Source organism: Oncorhynchus keta, unplaced genomic scaffold (assembly GCF_023373465.1).
Source record: "Oncorhynchus keta strain PuntledgeMale-10-30-2019 unplaced genomic scaffold, Oket_V2 Un_contig_972_pilon_pilon, whole genome shotgun sequence".
Lineage (NCBI taxonomy): Eukaryota > Metazoa > Chordata > Actinopteri > Salmoniformes > Salmonidae > Oncorhynchus > Oncorhynchus keta.
Window position 1 is genome coordinate 357,303 of NW_026290654.1, and position 17,532 is coordinate 374,834.

The 17,532-nt window shown below is 45.6% G+C and overlaps 1 protein-coding gene, 1 long non-coding RNA gene and 1 pseudogene across 4 annotated transcripts; all 3 read left to right on the forward strand.

Annotated features, from left to right (window-relative positions):
• The first annotated feature begins 203 nt into the window (after nt 1–203).
• Nucleotides 204–1,575, forward strand: LOC127927187 (uncharacterized). Of its 3 annotated transcripts, XR_008126525.1 has the most exons (4): nt 204–507; nt 693–878; nt 1,188–1,249; nt 1,312–1,390. It is a non-coding gene; the product is annotated as an uncharacterized LOC127927187 (long non-coding RNA). The 3 variants fall into 3 exon arrangements; XR_008126527.1 differs by lacking the exons at nt 693–878; nt 1,188–1,249 and adding an exon at nt 1,497–1,575 and having other exon boundaries at nt 1,374–1,435; XR_008126526.1 differs by lacking the exons at nt 1,188–1,249; nt 1,312–1,390 and adding an exon at nt 1,064–1,146.
• Nucleotides 1,576–2,052: 477 nt separating this feature from the next.
• On the forward strand, nt 2,053–3,782 carry LOC127927185 (SANT and BTB domain regulator of class switch recombination-like; annotated as a pseudogene).
• Nucleotides 3,783–3,784: 2 nt separating this feature from the next.
• LOC127927184 (SANT and BTB domain regulator of class switch recombination-like) lies at nt 3,785–17,526 on the forward strand. The gene is made up of 11 exons (XM_052513110.1): nt 3,785–3,809; nt 4,057–4,115; nt 6,197–6,357; nt 6,434–6,520; nt 6,741–6,851; nt 11,086–11,341; nt 11,879–12,130; nt 12,219–12,592; nt 12,910–13,018; nt 15,974–16,006; nt 16,272–17,526. Exons 2-11 carry the CDS (start codon nt 4,104–4,106, stop codon nt 16,407–16,409), a joined length of 1,533 nt encoding a protein of 510 aa, XP_052369070.1. The 5' UTR covers nt 3,785–3,809; nt 4,057–4,103; the 3' UTR covers nt 16,410–17,526.
• Nucleotides 17,527–17,532: the final 6 nt, after the last annotated feature.

A 17,532-nucleotide genomic window follows, 5' to 3' on the forward strand; every position in this document is an offset into this window, starting at 1 on the left:
GGGGTATATAGGTCCTGGATGACAGCACCACCCTCTGTAGCAGAGAGAACAGTCTATGGGCTGGGGTATATAGGTCCTGGATGACAGCACCACCCTCTGTAGCAGAGAGAACAGTCTATGGGCTGGGGTATATAGGTCCTGGATGACAGCACCACCCTCTGTAGCAGAGAGAACAGTCTATGGGCTGGGGTATATAGGTCCTGGATGGCAGCACCACCCTCTGTAGCAGAGAGAACAGTCTATGGGCTGGGGTATATAGGTCCTGGATGACAGCACCACCCTCTGTAGCAGAGAGAACAGTCTATGGGCTGGGGTATATAGGTCCTGGATGGCAGCACCACCCTCTGTAGCAGAGAGAACAGTCTATGGGCTGGGGTATATAGGTCCTGGATGACAGCACCACCCTCTGTAACAGAGAGAACAGTCTATGGGCTGGGGTATATAGGTCCTGGATGGCAGCTCCACCCTCTGTAGCAGAGAGAACAGTCTATGGGCTGGGGTATATAGGTCCTGGATGACAGCACCACCCTCTGTACAGAGAGAACAGTCTATGGGCTGGGGTATATAGGTCCTGGATGACAGCACCACCCTCTGTAGCAGAGAGAACAGTCTATGGGCTGGGGTATATAGGTCCTGGATGACAGCACCACCCTCTGTAACAGAGAGAACAGTCTATGGGCGGGGGTATATAGGTCCTGGATGACAGCACCACCCTCTGTAGCAGAGAGAACAGTCTATGGGCTGGGGTATATAGGTCCTGGATGACAGCACCACCCTCTGTAGCAGAGAGAACAGTCTATGGGCTGGGGTATATAGGTCCTGGATGACAGCACCACCCTCTGTAGCAGAGAGAACAGTCTATGGGCTGGGGTATATAGGTCCTGGATGACAGCTCCACCCTCTGTAACAGAGAGAACAGTCTATGGGCTGGGGTATATAGGTCCTGGATGCAGCACCACCCTCTGTAGCAGAGAGAACAGTCTATGGGCTGGGGTATATAGGTCCTGGATGACAGCACCACCCTCTGTAACAGAGAGAACAGTCTATGGGCTGGGGTATATAGGTCCTGGATGGCAGCACCACCCTCTGTAGCAGAGAGAACAGTCTATGGGCTGGGGTATATAGGTCCTGGATGACAGCACCACCCTCTGTAACAGAGAGAACAGTCTATGGGCTGGGGTATATAGGTCCTGGATGACAGCACCACCCTCTGTAACAGAGAGAACAGTCTATGGGCTGGGGTATATAGGTCCTGGATGACAGCACCACCCTCTGTAGCAGAGAGAACAGTCTATGGGCTGGGGTATATAGGTCCTGGATGACAGCACCACCCTCTGTAGCAGAGAGAACAGTCTATGGGCTGGGGTATATAGGTCCTGGATGACAGCACCACCCTCTGTAACAGAGAGAACAGTCTATGGGCTGGGGTATATAGGTCCTGGATGGCAGCACCACCCTCTGTACAGAGAGAACAGTCTATGGGCTGGGGTATATAGGTCCTGGATGACAGCACCACCCTCTGTAGCAGAGAGAACAGTCTATGGGCTGGGGTATATAGGTCCTGGATGACAGCACCACCCTCTGTAACAGAGAGAACAGTCTATGGGCTGGGGTATATAGGTCCTGGATGACAGCACCACCCTCTGTAGCAGAGAGAACAGTCTATGGGCTGGGGTATATAGGTCCTGGATGACAGCACCACCCTCTGTAGCAGAGAACAGTCTATGGGCTGGGGTATATAGGTCCTGGATGACAGCACCACCCTCTGTAACAGAGAGAACAGTCTATGGGCTGGGGTATATAGGTCCTGGATGACAGCACCACCCTCTGTAGCAGAGAGAACAGTCTATGGGCTGGGGTATATAGGTCCTGGATGGCAGCACCACCCTCTGTAACAGAGAGAACAGTCTATGGGCTGGGGTATATAGGTCCTGGATGACAGCACCACCCTCTGTAGCAGAGAGAACAGTCTATGGGCTGGGGTATATAGGTCCTGGATGACAGCACCACCCTCTGTAGCAGAGAGAACAGTCTATGGGCTGGGGTATATAGGTCCTGGATGACAGCACCACCCTCTGTAGCAGAGAGAACAGTCTATGGGCTGGGGTATATAGGTCCTGGATGACAGCACCACCCTCTGTAGCAGAGAGAACAGTCTATGGGCTGGGGTATATAGGTCCTGGATGGCAGCACCACCCTCTGTAGCAGAGAGAACAGTCTATGGGCTGGGGTATATAGGTCCTGGATGGCAGCACCACCCTCTGTAGCAGAGAGAACAGTCTATGGGCTGGGGTATATAGGTCCTGGATGACAGCACCACCCTCTGTAGCAGAGAGAACAGTCTATGGGCTGGGGTATATAGGTCCTGGATGGCAGCACCACCCTCTGTAGCAGAGAGAACAGTCTATGGGCTGGGGTATATAGGTCCTGGATGACAGCACCACCCTCTGTAGCAGAGAGAACAGTCTATGGGCTGGGGTATATAGGTCCTGGATGACAGCACCACCCTCTGTAGCAGAGAGAACAGTCTATGGGCTGGGGTATATAGGTCCTGGATGACAGCACCACCCTCTGTAGCAGAGAGAACAGTCTATGGGCTGGGGTATATAGGTCCTGGATGACAGCACCACCCTCTGTAACAGAGAGAACAGTCTATGGGCTGGGGTATATAGGTCCTGGATGACAGCACCACCCTCTGTAGCAGAGAGAACAGTCTATGGGCTGGGGTATATAGGTCCTGGATGACAGCACCACCCTCTGTAGCAGAGAGAACAGTCTATGGGCTGGGGTATATAGGTCCTGGATGACAGCACCACCCTCTGTAGCAGAGAGAACAGTCTATGGGCTGGGGTATATAGGTCCTGGATGACAGCACCACCCTCTGTAGCAGAGAGAACAGTCTATGGGCTGGGGTATATAGGTCCTGGATGACAGCACCACCCTCTGTAGCAGAGAGAACAGTCTATGGGCTGGGGTATATAGGTCCTGGATGACAGCACCACCCTCTGTAGCAGAGAGAACAGTCTATGGGCTGGGGTATATAGGTCCTGGATGACAGCACCACCCTCTGTAGCGTCCTTGTGATCGAGGGCGGTGCAGTTGCCATACCAAGAGGTGATGCAGCCAGTCAAGATGCTAAAGTTCTGCGTCCAATGTAGCAGGCAGTAGGACCTGAAGACTCTTCATGTCTGAATATCTAGGCTTTAGTTCAGGGTCAGGGTTAGTCCACAGTCTGGTCTGGTGCCTCCACTCTCCAGGCCTGGCGGTGAACCCTTCCAGAGGTGGCTCGGTGGAGAAGGAGAGCAGGGAGTCTGCAGAGAAGGGCGAGAAGCCCCAGGAGGGGAAAGGGTGAGTGCCTGGTCTAACTACCGTCAAACAGAAATACACTGTTAACCAGTCCAGCTCATGTCAAGGTGATCAAAGAGTTTCATAGAGCAAGATCAAGAACTTAGTCTGCTAACAAATACTCAAATGTACTCTTAATACAAAAATCAAGAGTTATTCCTCTCTGTCTCTGTGTGTGTCTGCCTGCCTGTCTGCCTGCCTGTATCTCTCTCCCCACGCAGGCCCAATATGGTGATCCACGTGTGTGACGAGGCTAAGAACCTGAAGCAGGACTTCATGTGTCCCCGTGACCTTCTGATCAACGAGATGCGTTACTTTGCTGAGTACCTCTCTGTTGACACCCAGCGCTGGGAGGAGGTGGACATCTCTGTGCACTGTGACGGCAGATCTTCGACTGGCTCATGAACTACGTCAAGAGGCACAAAATGGCCTGGTCGATGGCAACCATGACAAACCCAAGCTCGGTAAAGAGTTGAATATCTGCTCTCCCATCATACGTACTGTAGCTACATACACCGATGCCTGTACAGTACCATACCATCACTTACCTGGGCGTGGCAAATGATCACCATGGAGACGACAGTGATGTGGTCACTAATAGCGGTGTGCTTGTTTGTTGGCCTGTCAGTGTGTTTGGTCAGTATGTGTTGTTTGTTGGTTGTGTGTTAACATCGGTTGGTTACGTGGTGTTTGTTGGTTGTGTGGTTACAGAGCCCAGCAATGTGATCTCAATCCTCATCTCCTCCGAGTTCTTGAAGATGGACACGTTAGTAAGTGTTGTAATGGCGGGAGCTGGGGTTGCTATGGCGGTTCCAATGTACCGTACGTTTCGGGGGCCCTGGTTTTCTGTTGTAGTTGAAAACAAACGCAAAGTGGTTGAACTGAGGAACAGAGGTTGGGGAAAAGGCTATTGGGAACCTTTACAACAAAATAAAATATGTTGGAATGATTTTTGGCTGGAGGAATGAAACCTCTCGCTTTGCCTCTTCTCTCTGCTACAGTAAATGAACCAGCAAGCTCTTGTTGGTCGTTGAATAAAATGGCTCTCATGAACAAAACAGAAAACCAATCAGCTAATAGGCTTCTCTCTTCACTTTAGTCTGAAACAGAAAACGAAGGGCCTTTGGAACGCTTCACTTCCTGTTGCATGGTTACAGAAAATGAAGGGCGTTTGGAACGCTTCACTTCCTGTTGCATGGTTACAGAAAACGAAGGGTCTTTGGAACGCTTCACTTCCTGTTGCATGGTTACAGAAAACAAAGGGTCTTTGGAACGCTTAACTTCCTGTTGCATGGTTACAGAAAACGAAGGGCCTTTGGAATGCTTAACTTCCTGTTGCATGGTTACAGAAAACGAAGGGCCTTTGGAACGCTTAACTTCCTGTTGCATGGTTACAGAAAACGAAGGGCCTTTGGAACGCTTCACTTCCTGTTGCATGGTTACAGAAAACAAAGGGTCTTTGGAACGCTTCACTTCCTGTTGCATGGTTACAGAAAACGAAGAAAAATGAAGGGCCTTTGGAACGCTTCACTTCCTGTTGCATGGTTACAGAAAACGAAGGGCCTTTGGAACGCTTCACTTCCTGTTGCATGGTTACAGAAAATGAAGGGCCTTTGGAACGCTTCACTTCCTGTTGCATGGTTACAGAAAATGAAGGGCCTTTGGAACTTCACTTCCTGTTGCATGGTTACCATTACAGTTGTTTTTAGAAGTGTAACATGTTACTTTTATTGCAAGTGACACAGGACTTCCAAGTCATTGAACAAACTCAATGACCTATTTATGTCAACCTGTCTTTCAGCTGTATACTGTACTGTCACATGTTGACCTCTCATAGGTGGAGGAGTGCATTCAGTCACATGTTGACCTAGGTGGAGGAGTGCATTCAGTCACATGTTGACCTCTCATAGGTGGAGGAGTGCATTCAGTCACATGTTGACCTCTCATAGGTGGAGGAGTGCATTCAGTCACATGTTGACCTCTCATAGGTGGAGGAGTGCATTCAGTCACATGTTGACCTCTCATAGGTGGAGGAGTGTATTCAGTCACATGTTGACCTCTCACTTAGGTGGAGGAGTGCATTCAGTCACATGTTGACCTCTCCTGTTGACCTCTCATAGGTGGAGGAGTGTATTTAGTCACATGTTGACCTCCCATAGGTGGAGGAGTGCATTCAGTCACATGTTGACCTCTCATAGGTGGAGGAGTGCATTCAGTCACATGTTGACCTCTCATAGGTGGAGGAGTGTATTTAGTCACATTCCCATAGGTGGAGGAGTGCATTCAGTCACATGTTGACCTCTCATAGGTGGAGGAGTGCATTCAGTCACATGTTGACCTCTCATAGGTGGAGGAGTGCATTCAGTCACATGTTGACCTCTCATAGGTGGAGGAGTGTATTCAGTCACATGTTGACCTCTCATAGGTGGAGGAGTGCATTCAGTCACATGTTGACCTCTCTCATAGGTGGAGGAGTGTATTCAGTCACATGTTGACCTCTCATATGGAGGAGTGCATTCAGTCACATGTTGACCTCTCATAGGTGGAGGAGTGTATTTAGTCACATGTTGACCTCATAGGTGGAGGAGTCATTCAGTCACATGTTGACCTCTCATAGGTGGAGGAGTGTATTCAGTCACATGTTGACCTCTCATAGGTGGAGGAGTGCATTCAGTCACATGTTGACCTCTCATAGGTGGAGGAGTGTATTTAGTCACATGTTGACCTCTCATAGGTGGAGGAGTGCATTCAGTCACATGTTGACCTCTCATAGGTGGAGGAGTGCATCCAGTCACATGTTGACCTCTCATAGGTGGAGGGGTGCATTCAGTGACATGTTGACCTCTCATAGGTGGAGGAGTGCATCCAGTACTGTCACAAGCACATGAGTGCCATCGTGGCCACACCCTGCAACATGAACTGCATCAACAGTAACCTGGCAGCGGACATGTCTGACCTCTTCAGCCACAACGAGGCAGACGACATCACGGACAGAAAAGACAAGTTCAAAAGGTAGACCTAGTGATGTTGTCCTGGTAGACGGATCATTCTGCTTCAGCCAACACCTTTCTTTTCTCCCTTTCCTCAGTAAGTTATTCCAGAAGAAAATTGAGTGTCTCTTCGATCCTGACTATAAGAACCGGGACTCCCCAGGCAACGCATCAACTCTGTACAGGTGTGTGGCAGCTCTGGGATGCGCGTCCGGCTGTCTGTCATTGGTCTTATTCATTTGGACACCCAACAGAAAACCTTTTGCATCACAAAATGAAATATGAGCGTTTCTTACTGGCCAAGTGTAGGTCCAGATCCTTACCTGTTTAGTCTGTTTGGTTCCCAATGAATGCGACCTCATGTTAACCTCGCCTGACCACCGAACTGCAACTTGTCTTTCCCAGGTGTGGTCTGTGCCTGAAACTGCTGACCAAGGACACAGAGCGGAAGATCTCCTGCATCCCAGGGAAGATCAACATCAACCCTCGAGGAGACATCACCTACACTCACAGCAGGTCCTGTACCACCCAGTTTACACCTTGGCTGTGGGTTCGATTCCCTCTGTGGCCACCCATAGGTAAAATGTAAGCGTGTAGGACTGTAAAGGGTCTATCAGAGTACCACATTTGGACACCATATTGACACAGCAGTGTTCTAGAATGTTGGACCGTTGTCTTTCATACTTTTTGAGTTCTCAGCGCACCTCAAGCAATTTCTCCAACTGTCAACACATTCCAAACATTCCATTGAATAGAGGACGTGTACCGGAAAGTTGTTGGTTGGGAGTTTTTGGGGAGGTGCACGTTCGGGAGGTGCGTGGTCCCGCGGATGAGGGTCTCCTAGCTGCGTAGCCATGTCCCAATGGGACCAACACCTCTCAGCGTCTGTGGACTGTGATTTACGGTTGTCGCTTTGGATAAAAACTGATGCTGTATTTATTTTTTACATTTATTTAACTAGGCAAGTCAGTTAAGAACAAATTCTTATTTTCAATGACGGCCTAGGAACAGTGGGTTAACTGCCTGTTCAGGGGCAGAACGACAGATTTGTACCTTGTCAGCTTGGGGATTTGAACTTGCAGCCTTCCGGTTACTAGTTCAACGCTCTTAACCACTAGGCTACCCTGCCGTATGTGGTTAGAGCGTTGGACAAGTAACCGGAAGGTTGCAAGTTCAAATCCCCGAGCTGACAAGGTACAAATCTGTCGTTCTGCCCCTGAACAGGCAGTTAACCCACTGTTCCTAGGCCGTCATTGAAAATAAGAATTTGTTCTTAACTGACTTGCCTGGTTAAATAAAGGTAAAATAAAGGTAAAATAAAGGTAAAATAAAGGTAAAATAAAAAATATATATTAAAAAAAACATACACAGGGTTAGCAGATGTTATTGGTCACATACACAGGGTTAGCAGATGTTATTGGTCACATACACATGATTAGCAGATGTTATTGGTCACATACACAGGGTTAGCAGATGTTATTGGTCACATACACAGGGTTAGCAGATGTTATTGGTCACATACACAGGGTTAGCAGATGTTATTGGTCACATACACAGGGTTAGCAGATGTTATTGGTCACATACACATAGCAGATGTTATTGGTATAACAGGGTTAGCAGAAGGTCACAACACAGGGTTAGCAAATTGGTCACATACACAGGGTTAGCAGATGTTATTGGTCAGATACACAGGGTTAGCAGATGTTATTGGTCACATACACAGGGTTAGCAGATGTTATTGGTCACATACACAGGGTTAGCAGATGTTATTGGTCAAAACAGGGTACACGATTAGCAGATGTTATTGGTCACATACACAGGGTTAGCAGATGTTATTGGTCACATACACAGGGTTAGCAGATGTTATTGGTCACATACACAGGGTTAGCAGATGTTATTGGTCACATACACAGGGTTAGCAGATGTTATTGGTCACATACACATGGTTAGCAGATGTTATTGGTCACATACACATGGTTAGCAGATGTTATTGGTCACATACACAGGGTTAGCAGATGTTATTGGTCACATACACAGGGTTAGCAGATGTTATTGGTCACATACACATGGTTAGCAGATGTTATTGGTCACATACACATGATTAGCAGATGTTATTGGTCACATACACAGGGTTAGCAGATGTTATTGGTCACATACACAGGGTTAGCAGATGTTATTGGTCACATACACAGGGTTAGCAGATGTTATTGGTCACATACACAGGGTTAGCAGATGTTATTGGTCAGATGTTATTGGTCAAATACACAGGGATTAGCAGATGTTATTGGTCACATACACAGGGTTAGCAGATGTTATTGGTCACATACACAGGGTTAGCAGATGTTATTGGTCACATACACAGGGTTAGCAGATGTTATTGGTCACATACACAGGGTTAGCAGATGTTATTGGTCACATACACAGGGTTAGCAGATGTTATTGGTCACATAAACAGGGTTAGCAGATGTTATTGGTCACATACACAGGGTTAGCAGATGTTATTGGTCACATACACAGGGATTAGCAGATGTTATTGGTCACATACACACGATTAGCAGATGTTATTGGTCACATACACAGGATTAGCAGATGTTATTGGTCACATACACAGGATTAGCAGATGTTATTGGTCACATACACAGGGTTAGCAGATGTTATTGGTCACATACACAGGGTAAGCAGATGTTATTGGTCACATACACTTGGTTAGCAGATGTTATTGGTCACATACACAGGGTTAGCAGATGTTATTGCGAGTGCAGCGAAATGCTTGTGCTTCTAGTTCCGACTGTGCAGTAATATCTAACAAGTAATCTTATAATTCCACAACAACTACCTTATACACACAAATCTAACAAGTAATCTAACAATTCCCCATCAACTACCAAATACACACATCTATGACAGAGCGTCATAGAATAGATAGTATAAAATACAGTATATACATATGAGATGAGTAATGCAAGATATGTAAAATATACAAAAGTGGCATTATTCAAGTGACTAGTGATCTATTTATTAAAGTGGCCAGTGATTTAAAGTCTGTATGTAGGTAGCAGCCTCTCTGAGTTAGTGATGGCTGTTTAACAGTCTGATGGCCTTGAGATAGAAGCTGTTTTTCAGTCTCTCTCGGTCTCCCAGCTTTGATGCACCTGTACTGACCTCGCCTTCTGGATGATAGCGGAGGGAACAGGCAGTGGCTCGGGTGGTTGATGTCTTTGATTAACTTTTTGGCCTTCCTGTAACATCGGGTGGTGTAGGTGTCCTGGAGGGCAGGTAATTTGCCCCCGGTGATGCGTTGTGCAGACCTCACTACCCTCTGGAGAGCCCTGTGGTTGTGGGCGGTGCAGTTGCCGTACCAGGCGGTGATACAGCCCGACAGGATGCTCTCAAGGGTTTTAGGTGACGAGCCTAATTTCTTCAGCCTCACTGCACTGTCTGTGTGGGTGGACCATTTTAAGTTTGTCCGTGATGTGTACCCCGAGGAACTTGAACCGTTCCACCTCCTCCACTGCTGTCCCGTCCATGTGGATTAGGGGGGTGTTCCCTCTGCTGTTACACCCCCTGGACAGGACACTAGTCTATCTCCTCAGTACACCCCCTGGACAGGACACTAGTCTATCACCTCAGTACACCCCCTGGACAGGACACTAGTCTATCACCTCAGTACACCCCCTGGACAGGACACTAGTCTATCACCTCAGTACACCTCCTGGACAGGACACTAGTCTATCACCTCAGTACACCCCCTGGACAGGAGACTAGTCTGTCACTTCAGTACACCTCCTGGACAGGACACTAGTCTATCACCTTAGTACACCCCCTGGACAGGACACTAGTCTATCACCTCAGTACACCCCTGGACAGGACACTAGTCTATCACCTCAGTACACCTCCTGGACAGGACACTAGTCTATCACCTCAGTACACCCCCTGGACAGGACACTAGTCTATCACCTCAGTACACCCCCTGGACAGGACACTAGTCTATCACCTCAGTACACCCCCTGGACAGGACACTAGTCTATCACCTCAGTACACCCCCTGGACAGGACACTAGTCTATCACCTCAGTACACCCCCTGGACAGGACACTAGTCTATCACCTCAGTACACCCCCTGGACAGGACACTAGTCTATCATAGGGCCTTACCCCCAATTTATCTCCTTAATGCAGCACTAGTCTAGTCTATTTCCTTAATGCAGCACTAGTCTAGTATATCTCCTTAATGCAGCACTAGTCTAGTCTATCTCCTTAATGCAGCACTAGTCTACTCTATCTCCTTAATGCAGCACTAGTCTAGTCTATCTCCTTAATGCAGCACTAGTCTAGTCTATCTCCTTAATGCAGCACTAGTCTAGTCTATCTCCTTAATGCAGAGTGACGAGCAGAACTCCTGACCTTCAGGTCTCAGGGTGGACACTGAGTTGGTTCCAAGGACCAGGCTGGACAACATTGTTTTGTGGTTCCAGAAACATGTACAGAATAAAGGAGAGTAATTTCTATCACTACCTCTGGTCTGTAGGCAGAGGAGATGGGAGGTCTATGATCTATCACTACCTCTGGTCTGTAGGCAGGAGAGATGGGAGGTCTATGATCTATCACTACCTCTGGTCTAGACAGAAGAGATAGGCAGGACCTCTGGTCTGAGACAGAAGAGATGGGAGGTCTATGATCTATCACTACCTCTGGTCTGTAGACAGGTCTAGAGATGGGAGGTCTATGATCTATCACTACCTCTGGTCTGTAGGCAGAAGAGATGGGAGGTCTATGATCTATCACTACCTCTGGTCTGTAGGCAGGAGAGATGGGAGGTCTATGATCTATCACTACCTCTGGTCTGTAGACAGAAGAGATGGGAGGTCTATGATCTATCACTACCTCTGGTCTGTAGACAGAAGAGATGGGAGGTCTATGATCTATCACTACCTCTGGTCTGTAGGCAGAAGAGATGGGAGGTCTATGATCTATCACTACCTCTGGTCTGTAGGCAGGAGAGATGGGAGGTCTATGATCTATCACTACCTCTGGTCTGTAGGCAGGAGAGATGGGAGGTCCATGATCTATCACTACCTCTGGTCTGTAGGCAGGAGAGATGGGAGGTCTATGATCTATCACTACCTCTGGTCTGTAGACAGAAGAGATGGGAGGTCTATGATCTATCACTACCTCTGGTCTGTAGGCAGGAGAGATGGGAGGTCTATGATCTATCACTACCTCTGGTCTGTAGGCAGGAGAGATGGGAGGTCCATGATCTATCACTACCTCTGGTCTGTAGGAAGGAGAGATGGGAGGTCCATGATCTATCACTACCTCTGGTCTGTAGGAAGGAGAGATGGGAGGTCTATGATCTATCACTACCTCTGGTCTGTAGGAAGGAGAGATGGGAGGTCTATGATCTATCACTACCTCTGGTCTGTAGGCAGGAGAGATGGGAGGTCTATGATCTATCACTACCTCTGGTCTGTAGGAAGGAGAGATGGGAGGTCTATGATCTATCACTACCTCTGGTCTGTAGACCTCTGGTCAGGAAGAGATGGGAGGTCCATGATCTATCACTACCTCTGGTCTGTAGGCAGGAGAGATGGGAGGTCTATGATCTATCACTACCTCTGGTCTGTAGGCAGGAGAGATGGGAGGTCTATGATCTATCACTACCTCTGGTCTGTAGGCAGAAGAGATGGGAGGTCCATGATTACATGACAGGACTGTATGAGGAGCTGAAGTCCTGGGTGCTGGTCTACTGGAGGATCTGGGGAACCATCAACCACCTCACCTGCTCCCACTGCCAACAGGTAGGGGGGGCTGTTTGCGTGTATGCATGCATACTCCAGGCATTGTGTAATGCATCCAGAACAAGACTGTGTGTGTGTGCGTCTCCAGGTGTTTGTGTGTGCGGAGCTGTCCCACTGTCGGTATCACCCAGAGGTTGTGTTGTACCCAGGCATGGGGACAGAGCAGGGCTGGCACGGGACGGGCATCTACCCCTGCTGCAACCAGAGGACGCTACGCTTTGACCCCACCGGCATTCCCAAGGTAGGACCACACTCACACACTGACACACTGAATCTTGTCAAAACGGTGTGTCTCTGTCTGTCTCAGGGCTGTAAGATGCGGGACCACATAGTGAACGCGTCAGACAGTGGAGACTGTACTGGGGACCACCAGGTAAACTCAGCCCAGACCAGACTGCTCAACGACCTGCTACTACACAGAGAGACAGTGTGTGTACCCAACACACCCCTACCAGAGACAGGGTAAGAGACAGTGTGTGTACCCAACACACCCCTACCAGAGACAGGGTAAGAGACAGTGTGTGTACCCAACACACCCCTACCAGAGACAGGGTAAGAGACAGTGTGTGTACCCAACACACCCCTACCAGAGACAGGGTAAGAGACAGTGTGTGTACCCAACACACCCCTACCAGAGACAGGGTAAGAGACAGTGTGTGTACCCAACACACCCCTACTAGAGACAGGGTAAGAAACTGTGTGTGTAGTTTTGTATCTTATGGTAGGTTTTGCGTTTTAGTGATACTCCCCTGTTCTCTCTCTGTGTATCTGTGTGCCAGGCCTGTAGACTCCCCCTCCAGTGGTTCAGAGAGGGGGGAGCGGGTACTGGACTGTGACATCCTGGTAGAGCCGGGGCTTCTGGGACTTCAGAGAGTAGAGGGCACCACCGTGAGTTTACAACTATTTATTTATTTATTTATCCAGGCAAATCAATTGAGATCAAATTCATGCTCACAACTAGAATGATATGTTTTAAGAAACTTTTGTGTGTTTGCTCAAACGTGTTATTTACAATGACAACCAGACCTCATTGATATACCCATCTGGCTACACATCTGTCTACTAGCTTACTACAGTACATCTGATTTTAAACCTAACCACACTGCTAACCCTAATGCATATAATCAAACAAACTTTAAATGAAGACAAAAAAAAAATACATTTTCGTTTTAAAGAATTTTTACAATATAGCCAATTTTGACTTTACAGCTGGACCATTTTCAGAAATCACTCAGTTCTGCCTCCAGGGCAAGATTGATGACAGTAAACGTCGACCTGCGCTTGATTTGTGGAGTCATAGATATGCCTATAGTCTAACTCAACCTATATCAAATAGACCAGGGGTGTCAAAGTCAAATGGACAGGGCCAAATATAGCTACAATAGACTGTTCGAATGTTCATTGAAAAAAATTTTATCAGCCAACTATATCAAATAGACTTTCATGGTCTGGCAGCTGGGAAACTCAAATTTTCTTTCCGCATCTATCCCACAGAGTCAGTTTGGTTTTAAATGCCTTCACTGTACTGTACATATCAGAGATGAGACTATCCCGACCCTGCAGCTGCAAGTTCATTGCATTCAGATGACTCGTAATGTCACACAGAAAAGCCATTTCACACAGAAACATTTCGTCTCGGAGTTTGTTGTGTCTTTCCCTTTGCTGTCCAAGAACAGACAAATCTCCTCATGCTCAAACATCTTTGAAGCACCTTTATGGCTTAAACCTCTGTGTGATAAGGCAAATCACCATGTTATTTCTAATCAGAAACCTTGAACTATCAAACCTTTGGCTCTGATAAAGTCTAACTGTGCGCTGATATGCAAATAGACTCCATTTTAAAGTTTAACACAACCTATGATACAATGATAAGCTGTCAGCTCACCTGTCGTTTTCCTCTCATCTTTTCCCCTATTCGCCAAGTCCGCTCCTGTGACTACAGGTCTCGGTTGTCAAACCCCTTTTTCAAGGCATCCATCTCATTTACACATCTGACACCTCTTCTACAAATCATCAGTTGTGCCATGCATAGGACTAAAGCCAAAAACTCCTCTGTCAATAGACGCTTTAGGCTGGAGTCCACTCGGATGAAAATTGACAACTGGGCAATGTCAGAAACTCAACCTATCCACAGCCAAATAGAATAAATCTTTAACTCAACCTATTGATCAAATAGACTCTCTCGGCAATGGTGTTTCTGCTCAGACTCACATTTAAAAAGAGTTGCCTTTTTATCAAACTATAGTCTAACTCAAACTTTAATCATGCAGTTTTTCTAACTCGTAAATATATCAAATAGATTTAGTCTAACTCTTCTCAAAATAAAACTGGCCTAGCAGCCTCTAACTCAAGCCTATAGGCCTCGTTTTAAATAGCCTTTGTTCCAGTCCTAACTCAACCTATATCAAATAGACTATAGTCTAACTCAACCTATATCACATAGACTAAGTCTAACAACCTATATCAAATAGACTACCTTGTTTGAAAGTCTAACTCGTTTTGCCTATATCAGTTAATTTTACTATGATCAAACAACTGCTGTCTAACTAAATATTGAAATGAAGTCTAACTCAACCTATATCAAATAGAATATAGATCTAACTCAACCTATATCAAATAGATAAATCAAGATCTAACTCAACCTATATCAAATAGACTATAGTCTGACTCTGACATATATCAAATAGACTATAGTCTAACTCAACCTATATCAAATAGACTATAGTCTAACTCAACCTATATCAAATAGACTATAGTCTAACTCAACCTATATCAAATAGACTATAGTCTAACTCAACCTATATCAAATAGACTATAGTCTAACTCAACCTATATCAAATAGACTATAGTCTAACTCAACCTATATCAAATAGACTATAGTCTAACTCAACCTATATCAAATAGACTATAGTCTAACTCAACCTATATCAAATAGACTATAGTCTAACTCAACCTATATCAAATAGACTATAGTCTAACTCAACCTATATCAAATAGACTATAGTCTAACTCAACCTATATCAAATAGACTATAGTCTAACTCAACCTATATCAAATAGACTATAGTCTAACTCAACCTATATCAAATAGACTATAGTCTAACTCAACCTATATCAAATAGACTATAGTCTAACTCAACCTATATCAAATAGACTATAGTCTAACTCAACCTATATCAAATAGACTATAGTCTAACTCAACCTATATCAAATAGACTATAGTCTAACTCAACCTATATCAAATAGACTATAGTCTAACTCAACCTATTTCAAATAGATTGACTCTCGTCCAACTAACTCAACCTATATCAAATAGACTATAGTCTAACTCAACCTATATCAAATAGACTATAGTCTAACTCAACCTATATCAAATAGACTATAGTCTAACTCAACCTATATCAAATAGACTATAGTCTAACTCAACCTATATCAAATAGACTATAGTCTAACTCAACCTATATCAAATAGACTATAGTCTAACTCAACCTATATCAAATAGACTATAGTCTAACTCAACCTATATCAAATAGACTATAGTCTAACTCAACCTATATCAAATAGACTATAGTCTAACTCAACCTATATCAAATAGACTATAGTCTAACTCAACCTATATCAAATAGACTATAGTCTAACTCAACCTATATCAAATAGACTATAGTCTAACTCAACCTATATCAAATAGACTATAGTCTAACTCAACCTATATCAAATAGACTATAGTCTAACTCAACCTATATCAAATAGACTATAGTCTAACTCAACCTATATCAAATAGACTATAGTCTAACTCAACCTATATCAAATAGACTATAGTCTAACTCAACCTATTGCTTTGCAGTTTTCCCTGTTGAAAAACTGGAGCCGCCAACTGGTAAGATCAACGTTTATTTTTTCCAAATGTAATTGTGCTGCAGTGTCCGTGTCTGTTACTTGTGTTTGTGTGTATGTGACGTAACATATCACAGTACTGACATAGTATACCTTTGTACCACCAGAAGCCTGAGGGCCAGTCTGTTTGTGCTGTCATTGCCAACTCCTCATGTTTAGTTAATGATCAATGGTGTTAGTCTAGACACCAAACAGATCTGGGACCAGGCTATCTAAACCCTGATATGCCCTCCTTTGCCCTGTGTCAGAGGCAGCAGACGCTGCTGTCTGAGGATGAGGAGTATACCACGGGGTCAGAGGTCACTGAGGATGAGGTGGGGGATGAAGAGGAGGCCAGCAAGAAACAAGGTAGAGTAATTAGGCTCTCTAATTGGTTTATACTCTAATTGGAAAAACTGTATGGCTGAGAGGGATGAGGCAAAGGAAATAGCAAATACGTCTGACAACACAGCAGATTGGTAAACATAGAAATCACATAACTAAACAAAAAGAAGAAACTATACCATGAAAAAAACTCAAGTGCATTTAATGAAATTCTAGGCAAAAAAAAGTTAACTCATCTGTCATTGAGGCAGATGACTTGTTCATAACAAAACCTTTTAATATTACCAAACACTTTAATCACTTTGTTGTTGACGAGATTAGCAAACTTAGGTATGACTTGCAAATAACAAATGCTGAGCCTTCATATTCATGCTAGTGGTTAGAGTGTAGGGACGGCAGGTTAGCCTAGTGGTTAGAGTGTAGGGACGGCAGGTTAGCCTAGTGGTTAGAGTGTAGGGACGGCAGGTTAGCCTAGTGGTTAGAGTGTAGGGACGGCAGGTTAGCCTAGTGGTTAGAGTGTAGGGACGGCAGGTTAGCCTAGTGGTTAGAGTGTAGGGACGGCAGGTTAGCCTAGTGGTTAGAGTGTAGGGACGGCAGGTTAGCCTAGTGGTTAGAGTGTAGGGGCGGCAGGTTAGCCTAGTGGTTAGAGTGTAGGGACGGCAGGTTAGCCTAGTGGTTAGAGTGTAGGGACGGCAGGTTAGCCTAGTGGTTAGAGCGTTGGACTAGTAACTGGAAGGGACCAAATAATGAAAGACAAGCACTGTAGTTTTCAGTTCCACAAAGTGGGTGTGGAAGAGGTGAACAAAATGGTTGCTAATCTATAAATAAGGACAAACCACCTGGTACCGACTACCTGGATGGTAAATTGCTAAGATTTGTAGTGGAATACATTGTGACTCTTATTGCCCACATCTTCAATTTAAGTCTAGAAGACGGTGTGCCCTCAGACATCGAGAGGGGGCAAAGGTCATTCAGCTACCCAAGAATAGCAGAGTACCCTTTTAATGGTTCAAACAGCCGATCAATCAGTCTGTTAGAAGTGCTTAGCAAACTTTTGGAAAAGATTGTCTGACCAAATACAAAGAAATTTTACAGAAAATTAATTAACAACAGACTTTCAGCATGCTTATAGGGAAGGGTACTCAACATGCTTAGCACTGACACAAAGGACTGATGCTTGGCTGA